The 24,556-nt window shown below is 40.9% G+C and overlaps 1 protein-coding gene across 3 annotated transcripts in view; it reads right to left on the bottom strand.

Annotated features, from left to right (window-relative positions):
• The window catches only part of LOC126253587 (activated CDC42 kinase 1), a 566,545-nt gene that overhangs the window by 431,565 nt on the left and 110,424 nt on the right, over nucleotides 1–24,556 (bottom strand). For all 3 annotated transcript variants that reach the window (XM_049955017.1, XM_049955019.1, XM_049955018.1), the window contains exons 4-5: nucleotides 12,400–12,591; nucleotides 11,044–11,153 (exon numbers count right to left, since the gene is read on the bottom strand). In XM_049955017.1, coding sequence (XP_049810974.1) covers nucleotides 11,044–11,153; nucleotides 12,400–12,591 — 302 coding nt within the window. The remainder of the gene's footprint in view (nucleotides 1–11,043; nucleotides 11,154–12,399; nucleotides 12,592–24,556) is intronic.

The following is a 24,556-nucleotide window of genomic DNA, read 5'->3' on the forward strand; positions in this document are numbered from 1 at the left end:
AAAATCTCAGTGAAAAGCTTGTTGGACTGCTGATTGGCAACTGGTCCTGACAATGACACTTTCTGGATATCCATGTCTATGTTCTCCGATACTGCATTCTGCGCTGTTGCCTGGCAGACTACCACAATGTGAACTTTTTTCTGACAGTTACAACAGATGGCCGGATGCTGGGGACACTTTGATCTATCGTGATGGGAGTAACAAGATGCACATGACAACAACGGGAAACAGCGGCTGTAATACTTCTTAAATACTGTGTGGAAGCTGCCGAATCAGCTGGTTCGCACTGCTGCTACGTCGTCCTTCCCACAGACAGTGGACACAGCCAGGTCACACTGCAGTACCACTGTGTTGCACCGTGCTTCCAGCTGCTGACCAGTGGCATGCGAGACCTCATACGACTGGGCAATGGAAAAATTGTTGAAGGAATGGTTACTAATTGGAGGGCTTTTGCTGTGTTTCCCTATGTGGGCAGAACAGATTATAACATCACAAACCACATTGTCCACAAAAGACTCCTTTCACTTTGACATGACAAAGTGGCATTTTTTACTAAGGCCATGGAGAGTCATGGCCTAAGCACAAGACTAATGGAGCAGTTTCTTGCACTGGTAGAGTTCAACCCATCTACCTACTATTTTATTTCTTTCACTTATTTCTGTCAGACATTTGCTAATACTCACTGCGAAACTATCAACAAACAAGTTGTTTCAACTTATCCATGTTCCAGCTAGTTTATTTCTTACCTTTCCACAATTCGAGTTTTAATTTGCAAGTCACTTTATTTAAGTCAAACTCTCCATCTGGCGTTGGAATTTTTTTTGCAGTACAAAATCTGATTTTGGAGTCTCCATCTATCCATTATAAAAGTATTGTTCAATAAATAAAGCTCCATTTTTTGCAGCCATTATATTTAGGAAGAAGTCTTTTTAAGTGCTTCAAATTTGGTGTTTCTCCTGCACATGCGTAAAGTCATTCCAACATAGCTGTAGTGATCCACAAAAATGGTGTCTATGCACGACACTCGTTACAAGCAATGTCCTGTAACAGAATTCTTGGTTGTGCAAAAAGAAACTGTAGTGAACATCCATAACCAGTTACATGCAGTAGATGGTAATGATGCAGTTGATAAGAGTACTGCTGGGCAATGGTTAAGAGGATTCCAGTTGTCTGCGTCTGCAGCTGCAGAGCCTGAGCTGCACAATAAGTCACGTTTAGGATGTCCAGTCACAGCCACTGCTCATGACATGACAAATCGCACGTTGCCATTATTTATGCAGACTGACACAGCATCACAACTCAACAATTGGCTCTTAGGCAATCAGTGAGCATTGGAAGTGTGTGTGTGTGTGTGTGTGTGAAACCTGGGTTTTTCTGTCAGCAACAAAAAGCAGTCACCGGAATGGCACCACTTGCAACACAAAAAGAAGTTTGAGGCAGCCAAGTCATGATGACAGTCTTTTGGGATAGTGATGATGTCACTCTCATGGATGTGTTGCTAAAGGGGTTACCCTTTTATTCAGAGTCATGAATGAAGACTGAACAAACACAAGAACCATTTCCCACATGTTCAGTCTGACAAGAATCCAACATGACAACACACACACACACACACACACACACACACACACACACACAACCAGGGACACACCATAAAACAGTGCTGGACGTCATTCTTGACTCCGCCTTACAAACAAGAGCTGGCACCCATGGACTTCCATCTGTTTCGGTTACTTACAGATTTTCTATGTAGGGACACACTTTGAAAATTATGAGAGCATAATGAATGCAGAGAAAGTATGGCTACAGTCTCAGGACAATTTTACCAACATCAATATTAACACCAATTTAAGGCCATAGAACATGATGGAGACTGTATAAAAAAATGTTATATGTAAAAGAAACGTTGAATGATATTGTCACCAACTGTGCAGCACTGATTGTTGAATGGCAGAAAGTAATCACTTATTTACAAACAAAACCAGAAGTGAGCTGTTTCATAATCTTCAAATAACATATCAAACAAAAGTGTATTGTAACTGTATCATTATAGATTACACTGACAATGCCTTAAAGTGAAAAACGGCAAAATGCATCTGGTAAAATAAAATACAGTGCAGCAAGAGAAGATGTTTTTTATTTACAAAACAAATATTTCTGTTCTTTTGCCACGCGAATGAACTTCTTAAAGGTAATCAAAATTAGCCTAATTAAAGCAGGAACCTAGACAAGGGGATGTGATACTAAAAGTAGTAAATGAGATTGCCTTTTTGCTTTTCGGGCACAAAGTAAATTACGTTGGCCAAAGTAGGGATGATATAAAATGCAGGCTGGCAACAGCAAGAAAAAATTTCTGAAAAAGCAAAAATCTGTTAGTATCAAATATAAATATTAATGTTAGGAAGCCTTTTCTGAAAGTACTTGTCTGAAATGAAGTGTTGCATAGCAGTGAAACATGGACAATAAACAGTTCAGACAAGGAGAATAGAAGCTTTAGAAATATGGAACTTCAGCAGAATGCTAGATATTAAACACGTAAATCGAGGCACTAAAAAACCAAATTCAGCAAAAAATATCTGTATGGCACAACTTGATTAACAATGACTCAGTTAATAGAACATATTGTGAGGCATCAAAGACTCATGAATTTGGTAACAGAGGAGTTGTGGAGGTTAAAATTTTAGATTGAGATCAAGGTTCAAATGAATGTAAGTTGCAGCAGTTATGCAGAGAGGAAGACTTGTACAGGTTAGGCTAGTGTGGAGAGCTGCATTGAACCCATCTTCACATTGAAAACAACAACAACAGCAGCAGCAGCAGCAGCAGCAAATATCTTAGACCACTGCACTCTTCCACTTGTCATTCTTTTTCAGCAAGCCCTCCCCACACATATGTCTCTTACATAAAATCTGACTGAATTTGAAACTTGAAGCTCCTGTGTAAGCTGCCTCAACAGAGAATGCACCTGGTGTATTCACACTAAATGAGGGCACAGCAACTTGTGATATGTACAAGAAAAATATCTGAGTTCCACATCTTAATACAGACACGGCGATACTTCAACTACACTATTGCAGATGCTTCTTACTGTAAAGACTTCTTACCGCCTTGTGTTTTCAAAGCAGGAAAGCAGGAACGGGGTGGGGCAAGTCAGGCACAGGTGATGGGTGGCTGGGGTCTTTCCGTGGATAATGTACGAGAGTCGGCCCGTGCATTTGTTGTGGCACAAATACTTTAGAATTTGAAACAAGCTGAGAATTTGCACATTAATCCTAACTTACCAAATCAAATAATTGCAGCAATATATCAAGTTGTACTTTTACGGAGGCCAGATGCACAAAGCAACAAAAAACACAGACACATCACTGGCACGTCATGTGGAACACCTTCCTGCTTCATACGAACAAGTTCTGCACAAAGTCTCTAATGTTATTGTGCTTCCAGTCTTTCATTGCTAGTACAGTGGAACTTTGATTTTACACTTTTCACAATTCTACACCGTAAATTTGTAGCCACTGTAAAAACCACATGATCAGTGCTAAAAATTCCCCCATTCACATTTTTTCCTAGTAAGTTTGACCTCGACTATGTTCTTACTTCATATCTTGCTCAGCTTCATCCCATTTTCTTCTTATTGACATTTAATGTGACTGACCGAGTCATGAGTGACAGAAAAGACAGATGGTTCACACCACAGGTTTTGCTTTTGTTTTGCTTTAGGGTGCAAAAAACAACTGGAGTCATATGCGTGCAAGTCAAAACTATAGAACATGAAGACACAGAGGAGTTAAAAAAGGCTATACATCAGTCCCAATTGACATAACAGAAGACAGTTAAAAACAGGGACACGGAGAAAGGGCCATAAAGAAATGGAGGTCCAGAACTAAAAATTAAATCGTTTTCAGATTATTGCTTTGGCAGATAAAAAGAAAATGAGGTCGACAGCCCACACGTCATTTACTAAAACAGCCAATACCTCAGACAAACCCAAGTGGGAACGTAAATGGTTAAAATATGGAAAGTTAAAACTTGGGCGCTAAGTGTACACAGTGGTGGGGTAGCACCACACATCAAATGACAATAACTAAAAAGGCAGATACGCAGCCTAATTAAAATGTCCTCGTCCTGGCAGTAGGGCCGAGAGGAGGTCGAACGAGCCACTGGGAGAGGCTTAATAAGCTGGAGCTTATTCCCATGAAGGGAGGACAGTTGGCGATGCCAAAAGGGACACCATCTCCTGACAGATGCAACACAGAGGTCATCCAAGGGAATATAGGAACTTGTGCACTGAGGTACGAGGACTGCCGCCCGGGCAGCTGCATCAGCAGCCTCGTTTCCTAGCAGACTGACATGACCAGGAACCCACATAAACATCACAGTGGCTCCACCAAGAGTAAGCAAGATTTCTTAGACCCATTGCACTGAGGGATAGGCGGTGTACAGTGCACATAGACTCTGAAGGGCGCTGACTGAGTATGAGCAGAGGACAAAATTGAAAAGTCTGTGTTGCCGGATGTACTCTGTGACCTGATACAGGGCGAAGACCTCGGCTGTAAATACTGAGCAGTGTGCCAGAAGCAGATATCGAAAGATGTGGGCACCAATGATGAAGGCACACCCTGACCCCACCGTCAGTCCGAAAGCCATCAGTGTATACAAACGTACTGTTGCGAAGTTCCATGCAAAGGTCGTGAAACTGAAGGCGATAGGGCGAGGCTGGAGTAGTGTCCTCAGGAAGCAAATGAAGGCCAAGGTTAAGGTGGGCCGCTTCATGAAGCCGAGGTGGTGAAGAGTTCACACCCACCAGGAAAGCTGCAGGTAGTATGAAGTTATGCCGCCGTAGCAAGTGACGAAAGCGGACTCCAGGAGATAACAGAGAGGAGGGACGTGACCTATACTGGCGATCAAAGGAATCATCAAAGGAGGCGACTTAGGATGGGTGGCCACGCATGGCAAACAAATGGCATGCATACCCACTGAGGAGAAAGTCACGGCGGTAGGACAGTGGTAGTTCAGCAGCTTCAGCATGCAGACTTTCAACCAGGCTTGTATAAAAATTGCCAGTGGCCAAACGAAAGCCACGATGGTGGATAGTGTTGCAGTGGCATAAGAGGGATGTGCGTGCAGACACATAAACAAAGTACCCATCGTCGAGTTTTGAACAGACAAGGAACTGGTACAAATGGAGGAATGTGGTTCGATCAGCTCCCCAGGAAATACCATTGAGGACACGTAGGACATTGAAGAACCATGTACAGCGGGCTGCCAGGTAAGACACATGGGAGGACCAAGAGAGTGTCCTATCAAGCATGAGCCCCAGGAATATCATAGTTTCAACAAATGGAGTGGCAACAGGCTCAAGATGTAAAGATGGTGGAGAAACCATTTGCACTGCCAGAAATTCATACAAACAGTTTTGTCAGTGGAAAAACAGAAGCCTTTATCGATGCTCCAGGAATAAAGATGATCAAGACACCGCTCACTGAGACAGGGCCAGGGTGAACTGCAATAGATGGCAAAATCGTGAACAAAAAGGGATCCAGAGATGTCTGGCAGGAGACAGGCCATTATAGGGACAACGATGCTCAAGACGGAACCCTGAGACACACCGTTTTCCTGGATAAAGGTGTCCGACAAGCCAGAACCCACATGCACCTTGAAAACCTGGTCTTTTAAAAATTCCTGAAGAGAACAGGACAGGCAGTCATGGAAGCCCCACGTGTAAAGAGTACAGAGGATACCAGTTCTACAGCAGGTGTTGTAGGCCTTCTCCAAATCAAGAAACACAGCCACAGTCTGGGATTTCTGCAGAAAACGATTCATGACATGGGTGGACAAAATAACGAGATGGTCAACTGCAGAACGCTGCACTCGAAATTCACACTGTGCATTCGTTAGTAAACTGCGAGACTCGAGCCAGCATACCAGCCAGGCATGAATCATATGTTCCATCACCTCTCAAACACATCTGGTGAGAGAGATGCAGCAGTAGCTAGAAGGAAAGTTTTTGTCCTTACTGGGCTTAGGTATGGGTATGATGGGTGGCTTCACGCCGAAGTCCGGGAAATGTGCCCTTGCCCAGATGCGGTTGTACATGTTAAGCAGAAAGTGCTTGCCTGCAAGAGAAAGGTGCTGCAACATCTCAATGTGGACAGCGTATGGCCTTGGGGCAGATGATCAGGATGAACTGAGAGCATGATCTAGCTCCCTCATAGTAAAGGGGGCATTGTAGCACTCTCGATTCTGAGAAAGGAAGGGTATCGCCGGGCTCTGCTCTGCTCATTTCTGATGGAGAAAGGTGGGGTGATAGTGGCAGGATGATAGTGGGAAGAGCTCAAAACTTCCGCAAAATGGTGGCCCAAGGTGTTGGAGATAACAACAGAATCCATAATAACATCGTCTGCTACTGTCAGGCTGGAAAATGGGTAATGGATCTTGGTCCCAGAGAGCTGTTGGAGGTTGGCCAACACGACAGAGGAAGGGGTGGAACTCCTAAAAGAACTAGTGAATAAAATCCAGCTAGCTTTTTGGTGCTGTCCTGAGGAATGCGATGACACATTGCATGCATCTGTTTATAATGAGTGCAGTTTCCCATGGTAGGATGACTTTCAAAAACGAAGAGAGGACGTCTCAGGGTGCGAATTGCATCGCGGCACGCCTCAGTCCACAAAGGGACTGGGGTACAGCATGGTAAAGAGGAAGTGCAAGGAATGGAACATTCTGCAGCAGTAAGGATAACGTTTGTGAGGTATTCCACACGGTCATCACAACTGGGAACATCTTGTTCTTCGAAGGTCACCAGGGAGGAGTAAGCTGCCAGTCAGCCTTAGTAAGTTGCTTTTGGGTGTGCATGCAGGTGGGGTAGGAGTCAGCAAACGGATAGTACATAGAAAATGGTCACTCAAGCAGGCATCAGAAAGAACGGACCACTGAAGATGATGGGCCAGCTGGGCAGTGCAGTAGGATAGGTCCAAATGGGAATAGGTGTGCAAGGAGTCGGAAAGGAAAGTTGGTTGTTAAGGCAGAAGAGGTTGAGTTGATTAAGACGATCAGCCAAGAGGGCACCTCTCTGACAGGTTCTGGGAGAACCCCTAAGGGGATGATGTGCATTCAAGTCACAGAGTAGCAGAAAAGCTGCTACCTTGTTGACACTGGGTGATTTCACAACCTCAGAGCTGAATTTGAGGTTGCATGTCTGAGTGGCCATGTCCTTCATGGGGTGAGGGGACAAACTACAGGTGCCAGATGGAAGAACACAGGGTTTACGACAAGTCTATAACTTGCAAGCGACTGGGTAAGGCACTTTTTCCTTTACCCAGACCTTTTGGACAGACCGCTCATTAAGATACACGGGACAATCCCAACAGCAAACAGCATGGCTGCCATTGCAGGTGATACAGCGGGGAGGAGGAGGCAGACAATTGCCCTTGTGCGCATCCCTACCACAAGTTACACATTTGGGTGGGTGTCGACAAGATGTTCTAGTGTGGTTAAAACGATGACACTGCCAGCAGCGCATCGGGTTCGAAATGTACAGCCATACTGTGATGATTTCATAGCCTGCTTTTGTCTTGGATGGAAGCACCACTCTGTCAAAGGTGAGAAAAAGACTGCGGGTGTGCACTAAGGAGGAACCTACCTTTTTCGTCACCCGAAGGGCAACAATGACACCCTGATCACAGAGGTAAGAATGGATTTCGGCCTCAGTTAGATCATTGAGCAGCCTAGCGTAAATAATCCACGGGAAGAATTCGAAGTTCTATGGGCCTTGATGAAAACATGGTAGCTGTGGAGAAGGGGGGCAGCAAGCAGTTGTTGTGCTTGAGAATCAGAAGCAGTCTCCAAAAGCAAAGTACCATTCTGTAAATGAGACCAGGATTTCACAGGGCCGGCACTTTCACCAACACCTTTCGTGCATAATAAATGGATTTACTGCAGTGAAAGACTGACAGTCTTCAGTGCGTGAGACAATGAGGAACCGAGGTGCAGTGGGAAGGGTCTTTGAATCATTAGCCTCATTACGTTTATGTTACGTAGACATTGACTGTGAAGATGATTGGCTCATTGTGAGAAAATCCCCCACAATTGCTAGCATCTCCGATGGCGCGCTCCTTCCAACTGGGGGCCCCCTTTACAAGAGGGCGCACCAGCCGTAGGTGATTGTTCACACCTCAGGTCACACCTCACGAATGCCTGACAGAGGGACCAATCAGCAATTTGGGAAGGTTGCAGCTCAGGCAATTACCCCTCCCTGGGCCTGGGCTGAACCAGGGGATGCAAGCAAGCCCTACCTGTTGACCCGGGGCTGGGAATTATGCATTACCCAGTCGCCTGTTATGAGTTAAGACGCACGAGCTGGCCTTCAGGAGTGCACAAGGGAGGAAGAAGAGATACAGGAACCTCAAACACCGAAGTGGAGGAATGAGAGGAGAAGGAAAACAAAGGAAGGAAAAGGGAGTGAATATCAGGGACGAGACTGTTCTTACATCAGCGATAATGCAGAACATTTCCAATGGCACCCCAGACATGTTCCACAGGGTTAGGGGAAAAAGAATAGCAAGAGGATACACATGCAGCACGGAAGGGGTAAGATACTGCAAAGACTGGGGCCCCATGGTAGCCAAGCACGAATCCTCGAAAGAGTGACGAGCCCTCCGGGGCGTGGGGGTGGGGGTGGGGGGGGTGGGGGGGGGGGGCACACCACAGGTGTTGGCGGAGTTAAGAGAATATTTTAAGCCACTGTGGAGAGGGGAGAAGTTAGAGAGGAAACGCTTATGTAACCCACAATCAGTGTTGCCAATACAACTTGAAACATTTAGCTTCACAGCGCAATTATGATATAACAACTGCTATTTGGCACCAGTACTGTAAAAACAAGAAAGTCTGTGCAAACTGTTCTGAACTGAGCCAATATGTGATGAAGGGGACCAGCCAACACCTTTTCTGGTGCCACCTATAACCTGGTTTCATTTTCTTGAATGTACTTCTGACGTACTGTATTCAGCAACAATATTAATCATCAACCCTTTAATTTCAAACATTTAGGCTCGACGAATATGCTTGGTCATAATCAAGGGAACATTGCCCATTCCTGGCTAATGAACTTTTATTGGCTGGTGACTTGTTAAGTCACCCAATAGCCAGCGCAGCCACCACACCATCGTCACACACGTAAACAGAGCTTGCCTACTGGACGTGTGGAAAAGGGGTTAGCCCTTCAACAATGGGAATGCTGGCAGGGGTGAAAGCATTTTGTGAAGTGCTGCAAATATACTTTTCTGCAAGTGGTGTGCTATGACAGAGTTTTCGCCCAGAAATAGAAAGGGTTTTGCGATACACACCACACACTGTAGATCGTATAGATTGAAAACAGTGATAGAGGGTATGACGCGAAATTTTAGCACCTGAGCTTGCTTTCAAATTTAAGTTTTACGTAATGTACAGAAATACACTGAGCTGACTTCTAATAAGTTTGTAACGTTAATTGGGTAAGTAAACTCATTTTGTCACGTCTGTTTCTCTCATCAAGCCTAAGATAACACTATAACAGTGGTGAGCATATGAAGTGCAGCTCATAAGAAAAGCATTAAAAAACAATAACTATGGTGACAAAGCATGTCATGAAGCATGGTTTAACCACTTAGATGCTGTTATGTTTTTGGTTTAATTCTAGATGTTCATCAATTTTTTTTTTTTTTTTTTTTTCCTGGGAAAGCACTTAGTATGATCCCTGAAAAACATATGCTTTGAACGTATAATTGGCAATCGTAGTACATCAGAAAATAGCTCAACCATCTTGTACCCAGATCCAAAATTTCAAATTTTGTACGAGATTTTACTTGCGGTTACATATCTGCGATTTTTTAAGAACTGTTGAAATTCATACCACAAATTATTGTATGAACCCCTTGTATTGTACATTTAATTTCCTTCACTTGGACACATTTTATACAATGTATTGGAGAGGGTTGCAGTTTTTAATTATATATGCAAATTACATGTGTTTTTGCTCATATTTTGGGGTGGGGGTTTTAACATTTCCTCAATTCTGCATTTTCCTCAGTGACTCAGCATCTCAGCTACATGGTGAGCAGCAACTTTCCTTCTCATAATATTGTTACATTCCAGCCTGTATTTTCCAGTTTGATTTTCCTCAATTTTGTGTTTTTTAAGTCTGGACCTCATGAGAACATAAAATAGGGATTTCACTGTAATATTATGTTGATGTTTGGAATGTTAGACCCATGTATAACTAGATAAGTGCAATTCTCATAGTAGACGATTTGTATAGAGACTGACCAGTCATTTCAAAATACTTTTCAAATGTTTATACACTTAATCAGCTTTCGAATTACTGCAGGTTCATCAACAGAAAATGAATAATTACACGCACTTCGTATATCTGGTAACAAGTTAAGCTAGTTGGAGGACTGTGGTGGTGTGAAGTAAATGTAAATGTCGTGTGACTACGGGCTCCCGTCTGGTAGACCGATCACCAGGTGAAAGTCTTTCAATTTGACGCCACTTTCGCGACTTGCGTTTCGATGGGGATGAAATGATGATTAGGACAACAGAATCTCCAGCCCCTGAGCGGAGAAGATCTCTGACCCAGCCGGGAATCAACATTCTGTCGCACTGACCAGTCAGCTTCCAGGGGCGGACGTGGTGTCAAGCAATCCCAGAATATTGCTGCTATCGCAATGAGTAGCTGCACTTTGTGCAATATATATGAAGTGCTTGTAAGTATTCACTATCTGAACAGTAACGTGAAACTTGAATGTCTAGGTAGCCTCATTTTTTTTTAATGTGGTAAAGTGATAATGGAAAATCCTATGTGGAATATGACTATTGGTACAAAGGAAGGCCACTTCTTGTCATCGCTGAGTAACATATAGGCACCCTAAAAAGGAGTTGCTAACTACAGTTTAGTCATTGAAGTTTTGTTACTTAGTAGCCTACACACAGACAAAATTTTTCCTTGGATGAGAAAAATATTTCTCTTTAAAAATAAAAAAGGAGGGCAAAAACTAAAATAAAACTTACTAGTGATTGACATGTGCTGGCACTGTTTGCGTAGGTAATCTAGTAGGCTTCCCAGCGGTGCCAGCTCCGTCACCATCATCATGGGCTGAGACAGAACGACACCAAACAGTCTGCAAGAGCAACGGCAAGAACACCAATGCAAACAATATTGTGTCAACACAAGACTACAGTGACAATTACTCACCTACCAAACGGCAACAACCACTATGTAACAACAACTACCACCTAGCATAACTCTGATCAGTTACTTTGCATACTGATTGTACCTCTTGTTTTTTGTACATGTCACAGAAGTGAGCGAGTCAGGGAATTGAGGAAGTATTTAGATACAGACCACTGGCTCTGATACGAACAGAATGCAGGAATCACACTGATATTCAGCAATACAATCAAGCACAAATAAATAACTTACCAACCACATCAGTAAATACATGAACTCTTACTCCCACACACAGCACAGCTTCTAAGTTACCAGAAGCTCACCCTAGTCAATGTAACTTTGGTACCTGGTAGCTCACATTTTCCATAGGTAAGAATTCGAGTACTGAGAAACACTGCTATCCAGTATCGACAGTCTGTTAAAAATTACTTCAGGACTAACACAGGAGGTGCAAAACAGAGTTTCTGAGACTGGCACAAAGCACAAGTGTAGTCTTACATTTCATTTGACTCACTCAAAACTACTGGTTATTAAATGTACAAAGTTGTAACTGGTATTAATGTGCTATGGAAGAGCTACACTATGTTTTCATTTCTGTTTATTTACAGTAACAAATTTTTAAGACAAAGTATAGGACATTTATGAAAACACATTTCCTGATGACATTGTCAATTTTGAGACATGCAGGAAACGTTTTTGTTATCAAGTTTACATGAACACATTATGAAAACAAAATCTTAATAATACTACATACTTTCATTTCCTCCAAACTGGAACTCAACAACAATCTAATGACAGACAATTCGAGTAAAATGTGATGCACAATGCCAGGCTCAGGTGTGAAAAACTCAGCAGTCGCCCATTACATTTCATTGTGAGAAACAGATTGTTAGATTAACCCCTTATTATATTTTCTGATTAAATTGTCTTCTAATTGTAACAAAGCAAAAAAATTATTCCTGTTAACTGATGTGAGGAAACTTATTGACAGGCCTATAAAAGTGACGAGAATAGTGATACAAAATACACTACTCCAGTATTGCAGCAACTGTAACACAAACAGCAAAAGTTATTTCTGCTGTGTGATTATGACTGATCTCCTGAGATGAACTTCATTCATATCTCAGTTGTGTACTTATTAACAGTCAAAACTTTCACATACAATAATAATCTCTAAACAGCATTTGCATCCTTACCTCACAAGATTTGGATGGTCCAGAGCATGCATTGCTTGCACTTCGCGCACGAAATCCTCCAGGATGCCTGGCTGTCCTAGTGCATCACGTTTGAGTATTTTAACTGCAACAGGATGTACATGACCTGACGGTGTGGTCCATTCTCCACGTCGAACTACTCCAAATGAGCCATCGCCGAGCTTTGACATTAGGCTATAAATTGAAAAATATGTTGCATTTGAGATCATAAAAGACATTTCAAACAGAAGGTTGATATACATGACTGACTAACGAAATGATATTGTAAAAGAGGACAAGTCTGTGACACTTTTAGAACTTTTTGTAACAATTTGTACGAGTATGTACCACACCACGTAATTTCCACATATATATGGAATTTTTTAACCTTTATCCTTTAATTTTGACAGAAATGAAGTTTTTTATCTGCAATGAGGTATTCGGAATATGGTACATTAATTGTCACAAGGTTATCCCCACCTCAGGACAACACTGTGACATGAAATCCAAAACAGGGAAAGCAGACGAAGTCATACATCATCACAAAAATGGGCTGACCTTGCATTTCTTTACAACTTTGTTACAAATATGCCACATTTTATGAGTTTTGTTTAATCTATACAAAGATAGAAATGTCACAAAGTTTGTCAGTTTGGTGTATCTTACTTTCCTGATGTTCTTAAAATACAAATTAGAGGCTTTAATAAATAAAGTAAGAGAGGAAGAAAGTAGTCTGCATTATGCAATGTAATAAAACATTTATACAATTATTTACACAACTGTTCAGTGAAACCGTGTAAGAAAAAATAGGTCAAACACATCTAACACAAAATCCTCTAATAACATTATTAAAACCAAACTGTTGGACACTTACTGAAGGGTTCAGTTTATGAGAAAAAAATAAAGTCTTGACACATTCAGGGCAATATTCTGAGCAACAGTATGTTATATTTAAAAACGATGTTATCATGTGAAATAAAACTTTGCCTTTTCTACTTAACCTCACAAATGTCCCCAATTTCATTAACAGAACCTGTTTTCTAAAATTTTAATTGGCACACTTGTTTCTGCAGGTATGTGTATTGTTATAAACTTATCTCTATAATCTAAGGAAGTAACTTTTCTCACTTATCAATAGCTGAAGGAGTTTTGTAAAATTTCACTTTCTGTAGGATGATCTACACAATTAACTTACTCATGTTAACATACCCTCAGTTATTTAGCTCTTCGACAGTAGCACAAAGCATCCAAGAAATCTATGAACAGGTTTCTCCACCTCACAAAAAAATCGGCTTTGTTACCAGCTCAGATGTAATACACATACTTGTAGCTTCCATCACTAATAGTAGTATTATGCAGGAATATCCTGCCACAGAGCTGTCTATCGAATATTAACCTGAATTACAGTAGTTAAGAATAAAAAACTGGAGTGCACTGTTGTCACAAAGTTGCCCACTTTTATGGTGCTAAGAAAATTATCAAATACAAATAAAATGTTGACAAAAACCAAATTCGTCAGCCATATTTGGCAGTGTGTCACAAAAAGCACAACCTCTTTGCATTTACGTGTGTGTGTGTGTGTGTGTGTGTGTGTGTGTGTGTGTGTGTGTGTGTGTCGGCGCAAGTGTATACCCGTTGTTTTTTCCCTCTGAGGTAAGTCTTTCCGCTACCGGGATTGGGATGACTCCTTACCCTCTCCCTTAAAACCTACATCCTTTCTTCTTTCCCTCTCCTTCCCTCTTTCCTGATGAAGCAACCTTGGGTTGCGAAAGCTTGAAATTTGTGTGTGTGTGTGTGTGTGTGTGTGTGTGTGTGTGTGTGTGTGTGTGTGTGGTTTTTTTATGGTTTCTATCTACCAGCGCTTTCCCGTTTGGTAAGTCACAGAATATTTGTTTTTTATATATATTTTTCCCATGTGTAATTTTTCCCTCCAAGGAGATTTCAACCAACTTACAGCCCATACCTGGCACAATACTCAGATTTCTTTCATTTCCCAGAAGCTTGGGAAATCAGCTGAAGAATAGACAGGCCTGGCAGTCTTATAGTAAAACATGGGCCCAGAAAACAAAAGATGCAATAAGTAAAATATTTCAGGCTATTATGTCATTGTCAGATGGATGTCCCATGAAAACCCAACGTTTTGTCTCCATCTGCAGAGGACATCGGAGCCTCTTTGAATGTTTGGTTCATACCCTGGCTTGCTACTGACTGCAGCAAAACTCCTTTTACCCATGCTCTCACGCAGTGGTGTGGCAATTAACTGTTGTCGGTTGCTCTTCTCCACTGTTACTATCCCCTTGTGGTGCAATTAACTGTTGTCGGTTGCTCTTCTCCACTGTTACTATCCCCTTGTGGTGGCAGAGTCTTACACATATTCTTCAGCACTGGGATCCAGATGTAATTCAATGCACGAGTCTTCCACCATGAGGTGATAGCAACAGTGGACAATGGCAACCAACAACAAGCAACTGAGCCCAGGTACACTATGTGATCAAAAGTATCGGGACACCTGGCTGAAAATGACTTACAAGTTTGTGGCACCCTCCATTGGTAATGCTGGAATTCAATACGGTGTTGGCCCACCCTTAGCCTTTATGACAGCTTCCACTCTCACAAACCTACGTTCAATCAGGTGCTGGAAGGTTTCTTGGGGAATGTCAGCCCATTCTTCATGGAGTGCTACACTAAGAAGAGGTATCGATGTTGGTCGGTGAGGCCTGGCACAAATTCAGCATTCTAAAACATCCCAAAGGTGTTCTATAGGCTTCAGGTCAGGACTCTATGCAGGCCAGTCCATTACAGGGATGTTATTGTCGTGTAACCATCCCACCACAGGCCGTGCATTATGAACAGGTGCTCGATCGTGTTGAAAGATGCAATCGCCATCCCCGAATTGCTCTTTAACAGTGGAAATCAAGAAGATGCTTAAAACATCATTGTAGGCCCATGCTGTGATAGTGCCACACATTGTGTACCATGATCGTCACTCACACAACGTTTTTCCACTGTTCAATCATCCAATGTTTACGCTCCTTACACCAAGCGTGGCGTCCTTTGGGATTTACCGGCATGGTGTGGGGCTCATGAGCAACCGCTCAACCATGAAATCCAAGTATTCTCACCTCCCACCAAACTGTCATAGTACTTGCAATGGATCCTCATGCAGTTTTGAATTCCTGTGTGATGGTCTGGATAGATGTCTGCCTATTACACATTATGACTCTCTTCAACTGTCGATGGTCTCTGTCAGTCAACAGACGATGTCGGCCTGTACGCTTTTGTGCTGTACGTGTCTCTTCACATTTCCACTTCACTGTCACATTGGAAACAGTGGACCTAGGGATGTTTAGGAGTGTGGAAATCTTGTGCACAGACGTATGACACAAGTGACACCCAATCACCTGAGCACATTCAAAGTCCACAAGTTCTGTGGAGTGCCCCATTCTCCTCTCTCACAATGTGTAATGACTACTGAGGTCACTGATAGGGAGTACTTGGCAGTAGGTGGCAGCACAATACGCCTAATATAAAAAACTTATGTTTTCTAGGGGTGTCCAGATACTTTTGATTACATTGTGTATCTGAAGAATGTGATGTCACGCCACTGCGCAAGAGCATATGCCAGCCAAATTTTGCTGCAGTCAGTAGCGAGCCAAAGAGTGAATCAGACACTCAAAGAAGCTATCACCCTTCTTGAAACTGTCCTCTGCTGATGGGAACTAAATGTTGGGTTTTAAAAGGAAATCCATCGACCATGGCATAATACCCCACAATATTTTATTAATTGTGATATTTCCAGCCGTGAAAGTTAACATTTTACAATCGAACCAAAAGATAGCAGGATCAGATCCCAATATTGGAATACCTCAGTCTGTCTGCATCCTAGTCTGAAGTTCACAATACTTGAAGATTCACCAGGAATGACATGTGTTTCGGATTCTCATATTAAACTATAGGTCCTCTTTCTCCAATAGGAATTTTATTTCACATGATATCTTTGTTTCTAAATATAACATAGTGTTGCTCAGAATATTGTACTGAATGTGTCAAGACTCTTTTTCTCTCAAAAACTGAACTTGTAAATAAATGTCCAACAGTTTGACCTTAATTATGTTACTTAGAAGATTTTGCATTAGAAGTATGTGTTGCGAGCACACAAGTTACTGAACTAAGTGCAACTGAAAGTTTTCCAGCAGGGCACTGAGCCACCCAAAAACCTATTATTATTATTATCTTTTTGCCTTTCTCAGACGTTATGTCTGGTTAAAAATGGAAATTGACGTGGACCTTGATCAAGCGTGACTTCCTTTTACCTGTACGGTATATGTTATATTGCATTTAGGAACTTTTGGGTAATTGAACATGTATCAATAATTACGAATTTCTGTAGTTGTATATATACGTGTGGATGTAGCTGTATTGCTTTGATGTACTGGTGGATATTGTGTGGTATGACTCCTGTAGTTGATGTATAATTGGTATAATGTCAACTTTACCCTGATGCCACATGTCCTTGACTTCCTCAGCCAGTTGGATGTATTTTTCAATTTTCCCTCCTGTTTTCTTCTGTATATTTGTTGTATTGGGTATGGATATTTCAATTAGTTGTGTTAATTTCTTCTTTTTATTGGTGAGTATGATGTCAGGTTTGTTATGTGGTGTTGTTTTATCTGTTATAATGGTTCTGTTCCAGTATAATTTGTATTCATCATTCTCCAGTACATTTTGTGGTGCATACTTGTATGTGGGAACGTGTTGTTTTATTAGTTTATGTTGTAAGGCAAGCTGCTGATGTATTATTTTTGCTACATTGTCATGTCTTCTGGGGTATTCTGTATTTGCTAGTATTGTACATCCGCTTGTGATGTGATCTACTGTTTCTATTTGTTGTTTGCAAAGTCTGCATTTATCTGTTGTGGTATTGGGATCTTTAATAATATGCTTGCTGTAATATCTGGTGTTTATTGTTTGATCCTGTATGGCAATCATGAATCCTTCCATCTCACTGTATATATTGCCTTTTCTTAGCCATGTGTTGGATGCGTCTTGATCGATGTGTGGCTGTGTTAAGATGATACGGGTGCTTGCCATGTAGTGTTTTCTTTTTCCAATTTACTTTCTTCGTATCTGTTGATGTTATGTGATCTAAAGGGTTGTAGAAGTGGTTATGAAATTGCAGTGGTGTAGCCGATGTATTTATATGAGTGATTGCTTTGTGTATTTTGCTAGTATCTGCTTGTTCTAGACAGAATTTTCTTAAATTGTCTACCTGTCCATAATGTAGGTTTTTTATATCGATAAATCCCCTTCCTCCTTCCTTTCTGCTTAATGTGAATCTTTCTGTTGCTGAATGTATGTGATGTATTCTATATTTGTGGCATTGTGATCGTGTAAGTGTATTGAGTGCTTCTAGGTCTCTGTTACTCCATTTCACTACTCCAAATGAGTAGGTCAGTATTGGTATAGCGTAAGTATTTATAGCTTTTGTCTTGTTTCTTGCTGTCAATTCCGTTTTCAGTATTTTTGTTAGTCTTTGTCCATATTTTTCTTTTAGTTCTTCTTTAATATTTGCATTATCTATTCCTGTTTTTGTCTGTATCCTAGATATTTATAGGCATCTGTTTTTTCCATCGCTTCTATGCAGTCGCTGTGGTTATCCAATATGTAATCTTCTTGTTTAGTGTGTTTTCCCTTGACAATGTTATTTTTCTTACATTTGTCTGTTCCAAAAGCCATATTTATATCACTGCTGAATACTTCTGTTATCTTTAGTAATTGGTTGAGTTGTCGATTTGTTGCTGCCAGTAGTTTTAGATCATCCATGTATAGCAAATGTGTGATTTTGTGTGGGTATGTTCCAGTAATATTGTATCCATAATTTGTATTATTTAGCATGTTGGATAGTGGGTTCAGAGCAAGGCAGAACCAGAAAGGACTTAATGAGTCTCCTTGGTATATTCCACGCTTAATCTGTATTGGCTGTGATGTGATATTATTTGAATTTGTTTGGATATTAAGTGTGGTTTTAATTACTATGTTTAGGAAATGTATTAATTTAGGATCTACTTTGTATATTTCCAATATCTGTAGTAACCATGAGTGGGGTACACTATCAAAAGCTTTTTGGTAATCAATGTATGCGTAGTGTAGCGACCTTTGTTTAGTTTTAGCTTGATATGTCACCTCTGCATCTATTATCAGTTGCTCTTTACATCCTCGTGCTCCTTTGCAATAGCCTTTTTGTTCTTTATTTATAATTTTGTTCTGTGTTGTATGTGTCATTAATTTCTGTGTAATGACTGAAGTTAATATTTTGTATATTGTTGGTAGGCATGTTATGGGGCGATATTTAGCTGGGTTTGCTGTGTCTGCTTGATCTTTAGGTTTCAGATAAGTTATTTCATGTGTAAGTGTATCAGGGAATGTGTATGGGTATGCAATGTAACTGTTAAATAATTTAGTTAGATGTAAATATTTTGAGGTGAACTTCTTTAGCCAGAAATTTGCTATTTTATCTTTTCCAGGGGCTTTCCAATCGTGAGTAGAATTAATTGCTTGGGTGACTTCACGTTGCAAAATTATCACTTCAGGCATTTGTGGTATCATCTTGTATGCGTCTGTTTCTGCTTGTATCCACCGTGCATGCCTGTTATGTTGTACTGGGTTTGACCATATGTTGCTCCAGAAGTGTTCCATGTCTTATGTTTGGTGGGTTGTCTATTTTAATATGTGTGTTATCTATTGTCTGATAAAATTTCTTTTGGTGTGCGCTGAATGTTTGGGTTTTTTTTTTTTTTTTTTTTTAAATCGTTTGGCCAATGCTTGTAATTTCTGCTTCTTTTCATCTAATTGCTCTATCGCTTCTTGTTGTGAGATTTTACCTAACCTTTTTCGTTTTTTTCCTGACATTTAATTTCTTATAAATTGTGTTAGCTGTCCGATGTCTTTTCTCAGTTTTTCTATTCTGATCTGTAGCCTGTGTTGCCATGCTGGTTTTGTGGGTTTCTTGTGTGTATTGGTTGGTTCTGATCTCTGCCTAATGTGTATATTTAGTGTAGTGAGTGCTCCTATATAAACCAGTAGTTGTAACTCTTCCATAGTTGTGTTTTCATTTATTTTGTTGTGTATGATTGTGTTGATAGTTTTTATTGTTGTTTCGACTTGTGGGTTATTTGGCGGTCTATGCAAGAATGGTCTAATGTCTGTATTTGTGTCTTTGTATTCTATATATGTCAGCTGAAATTTTTCTTCTATATCTAACATGTGTATCACTTCGAGTTCTATTTGTGCTTGTTCTGGTGGCTGTCTTAAGACTTTGTTTTCCTCTGATTGTTTAATTGATGCGTGTTGTTCTTTGTTTGTTTGCTCTGGGATGTTCGAGTCCATTACTGTATATTCTTCTTCTTCTGATTGCACATTATTTTGTTCCAGTATTTGTTGTACTTCTTGTTTGTTGTTTTCTAATTCTGACTGGGGTATCCTGTTATTTTTGATTACTACACGGATCTGATCAGCTAGTCGTTGTTCTGTTAAAAATTTTAATTCTGGGTATCTGGTAATAAATGTTGTGTATACTTGTGATCTGTATCCAGTTGTGTTGGTTCCTAGATTTGTTGCTTGGTAATAACAGAACATGAGGTGTCGATTAACTTCATCTGACCATCTCATCCTCTGTCTTTGTTTTCCTTCTAGGGTGGTTGCAGGAAGCATATCCTGCAAAACACCTCTATTTGGATTTAAATCATTTTCCAGTTGGCTAGCAGTGTCGTTACCATTGTGGGCGGGCATAGGGTTCAAGCTTCGTCCCCGACCATGACGGCGCTTGACTGAGGCTTCTTTAGTTCTGTCCTGAACCAACTAATCACACTAAAAGGGGGGTTAGCCCTATTAGTGGTTTGTTCTTCTTTGAGGTTATATGCTTCAGAAAGTAATACTGAATACTATCACACTGTTCCAAACTCCTGTTAGCTGCAGGTGCTAAAGTATGTCACCTTGTCACCTTTTGGCAAAACTTGTGATGAGGAATGTTACACTAAGCCTGAATTTCTTCAAATTTTTTCCAACGAATAGGGCAAACGTTAGAATAATGGTAAATTTTGACCAGATATTTAGATGTTTCTTCACCTAAACACCTCAGTGCGTTTACACAATATCATGCAATGCATAAATGTTCCTAGTTCTGATGTTTACAAGTTGTCTGACTCAGGTCTCCCGATATCACTGTCTAAAAGCCTGAATACTTTTTTACTGACTGAATCCCAGCATATTGTCTGACCTCATCGTTTGGAATTTATTCAAGAACAAGTTGGTCTGGAAAGTGCTTCACATAATTTCTGACGTAACATTTCATGCCTGCTTTCCCGATAAAGTCTTAGGTGTTGCATTCACAGGCGCTGACTCCATGGGGCCTGAGGGGGCCCGAACCCCTCCTCAATATTTTGTTTGGTGGTGCAGGGGGGTGGGGGGTGGGGGGGCACAGGCCCCCCAATAATTTAAGAAAATTATGAGTTATGCTTTGTAAAAATCACAAAGTTATGTTGGAACTTTTTTTTCCTTGTTTGATGATAGTTACCTTTTAAAATACATTCAGTAATGAGTTAAAACAAATAATTATTACAGTAGTAAGAAGCTTAACTGAAAACGAGTGTTGTGAATCACGATAATTTTACAGTGCTGCGGGCACACTTAGAATTTGTCCCAGTGCGTGAACCTTCGGGTAAAGCCTGTCGGCGGCAGGCCAGCGCTGCAGCTACGGCAACATAAAAAGGACTGGTGCACAAGCGGCTGGAACCCTCCACCTCGCATCGCCTTGACACTTCGAGACATTACGATGCCGCAGCTATATAAAGGCCGCCCTGCTGTCGCAGTTTCATTCAGTGCATGCTGCAGAAGTGTTTAGTTTTCAGACTTTAGTGTATAGTGGACTATTTTATATAACGATATTCATTTACTTTAGTCACTTAATGTATTGTGAATTAAGTTTGCAATTGATAAATTTGTTACCAAAAAGGTGCACTTGGAAGTTGATGATACTGCAAGTCAACCTCCAACAATTATTGTGTCATCAATTGCTTCATCGTCTTCAGGCGAGAACTGTTCACAGCCAAAACCTGGACAATCTGGTAAGGGAAGATCATTTCAGATGTCTTGGTTCATCAAATATACATGGCTAGAACGTGAATCAACCAAAAAAGTTTTTTGCAAAACCTGCTAAAAATCTATTACAATTTCCTTAAAAAAATGAAGAATAATAACAAGAAGAAGATGCATTTACTTCCATAGGGTTTTCTAACTGAAAAAAGGCTTTGGAAAAATTCTTTCTTCATGAAAATATGTTTATGCATAAAGAAGGTGTTCTGAAAAATGAAAATATAACTAACAACTGCTTTACATTTTTGGTATCATGCATCACATGTATTCCTCCTAAAGGAGAAGAGAGAAACGTCACTATTAAACCTGTTATACCATGGCAATTAAAAAATAAAAATATAAAAAAAAAGCTCTATAAGTTTTAAAGAACCCAGCATTGCCTTAACTGCTGACTTTTGGGAGATCTGATTTGTACCGATACCATCCCACACGTGTCATAGCAATGGAACTGCAAGTTTCCATGAGCCAGCGACAGCAGCCCTGCCAAGTCTGTGCTGTACATCGGTCAGCCCCATCTCAGCAGTTCTTTCAATGACTCAAACCTCAAGCACCTTAGCAATATTTGCACTTTAATTTCATGTGTCCTTATCTGAAAACACGTCAGCTCATCATCATTGACGCTTTCAGCAAATTTTCCTTCATGGTTCCTACGCACTCTATTACAGATCATTCCAAAATCCTAGTGTTGTCGTTAATCTTCTGCCCCAAGGGGCTACCTGAAGTGATTGTGACTGACAATGGACCTCAATTTGTTGCTGCCGAGTTTAGCCCTTTGGCTGCTGCATCTGCACGTCCAGCTGGCCATGTCGAGCACGCCCTTAAGGTAGCCTAGTCCGTTTACTTGTACTAACAACCATCTCTGCAGACGTCTGTGCCGAGTATGGTCAATGACATTAGAAATAAACGCAGTGTATCTGGATACTTATTCCATAGCTTCGAATCTGGAGATAAATTGCTTGACAGATATAATGTTGTATTGAATAGTACTATTTCTCTTTTTCTTTTCTTTTCTTATATATAACCTATATGTAAACTGAATGAGCTTCAAACCAAAGACATCGCCAAAAGTAAATTAATGAGTTGTTTTGTGGCAAGGATAATGTTTTGATACATTGTTAAATATCTGTAAGAGACAAAGTAATAAATTGCTCTTCAATTTATTAATTCATGTATCTTCACCCTTTTGTTACAGGAAGTGGTAGCATACGGACATATGCTTGGATCCATTGTACAAGCATTTTTAAAGATTTCCATTGTTTGATCATTGTTAAATATGTGTATTTTAACCGTTCATTAAAAGAAGTTATTAGGAAAGGAATATTTATTCGCATGGTTATAAGTTGAACTATTCCTGTTCATCATTTGACTCGCCGCCGAGATCCTGCATCAAGAGATTCGAAGCAGACAAGAATAATTGACGCCGTATCTTGAGGAGCATTCCTGCATTGATATTGTCACACTCAAGACTAAACACAATGGAATTAATATGAAGGTAATGACTCAAACCCCCCCATGAACCATGGACCTTGCTATCGGTGGGGAGGCTTGCGTGCCTCAGCCATACAGGTGCAACCACAACAGAGGGGTATCTGTTGAGAGGCCAAACAAACATGTGGTTCCTGAAGAGGGGCAGCAGCCTTTTCAGTAGTTGCAGGGGCATAAGTCTGGATGATTGACTGATCTGGCCTTGTAACATTAACCAAAACAGCCTTGGTGTGCTGGTACTGCGAACAGCTGAAAGCAAGAGGAAACTACAGCCGTAATTTTTCCTGAGGAAATGCAGCTTTACTGTATGATTAAATGATGGCGTCCTCTTGGGTAAAATATTCCGGAGGTAAAATAGTCCCCCATTCGGATCTCCGGGCGGGGACAACTCAAGAGGACGTCGTTATCAGGAGAAAGAAAACTGGCGTTCTACGGATCGGAGCGTGGAATGTCAGATCCCTTAATCGGGCAGGTAGGTTAGAAAATTTAAAAAGGGAAATGGATAGGTTAAAGTTAGATATAGTGGGAATTAGTGAAGTTCGCTGGGAGGAGGAACAAGACTTTTGGTCAGGTGATTACAGGGTTATAAATACAAAATCAAATAGGGGTAATGCAGGAGTAGCTTTAATAATGAATAGGAAAATAGGAGTGCGGGTTAGCTACTACAAGCAGCATAGTGAACGCATTATTGTGGCCAAGATAGACACAAAGCCCATGCCTACTACAGTAGTACAAGTTTATATGCCAACTAGCTCTGCAGATGATGAAGAAAATGATGAAATGTATTATGAGATAAAAGAAATTATTCAGGTAGTGAAGGCAGACGAAAATTTAATACTCATGGGTGACTGGAATTCGTCAGTAGGAAAAGGGAGAGAAGGAAACATAGTAGGTGAATATGGATTGGGGGGAAGAAATGAAAGAGGAAGCCGCCTTGTAGAATTTTGCACAGAGCATGACTTAATCATAGCTAACACTTGGTTCAAGAATCATAAAAGAAGGTTGTATACCTGGAAGAATCCTGGAGATACTAAAAGGTATCAGATAGATTATATAATGGTAAGACAGAGATTTAGGAACCAGGTTTTAAATTGTAAGACATTTCCAGGGGCAGATGTGGATTCTGACCACAATCTATTAGTTATGAACTGCAGATTGAAACTGAAGAAACTGCAAAAAGGTGGGAATTTAAGGAGATGGGACCTGGATAAACTGAAAGAACCAGAGGTTGTACAGAGTTTCAGGGAGATGGCAACCCAGTTCTAAGCAAAGAAGGGAAGGCAGAAAGGTGGAAGGAGTATATAGAGGGTTTATACAAGGCAAAGCAAACTCTTTGCCTCTGTATATGTCTGCTTGTGTCTGTATATGTGTGGATGGATGTGTGTGGATGGATGTGTGTGTGTGTGTGTGCGCGCGCGCGCGCCAGTGTATACCCGTCCTTTTTTCCCCCAAGGTAAGTCTTTCCGCTCCCGGGATTGGAATGACTCCTTACCCTCTCCCTTAAAACCCAAATCCTTTCGTCTTT

This window comes from Schistocerca nitens, chromosome 4 (assembly GCF_023898315.1).
Source record: "Schistocerca nitens isolate TAMUIC-IGC-003100 chromosome 4, iqSchNite1.1, whole genome shotgun sequence".
NCBI lineage: Eukaryota > Metazoa > Arthropoda > Insecta > Orthoptera > Acrididae > Schistocerca > Schistocerca nitens.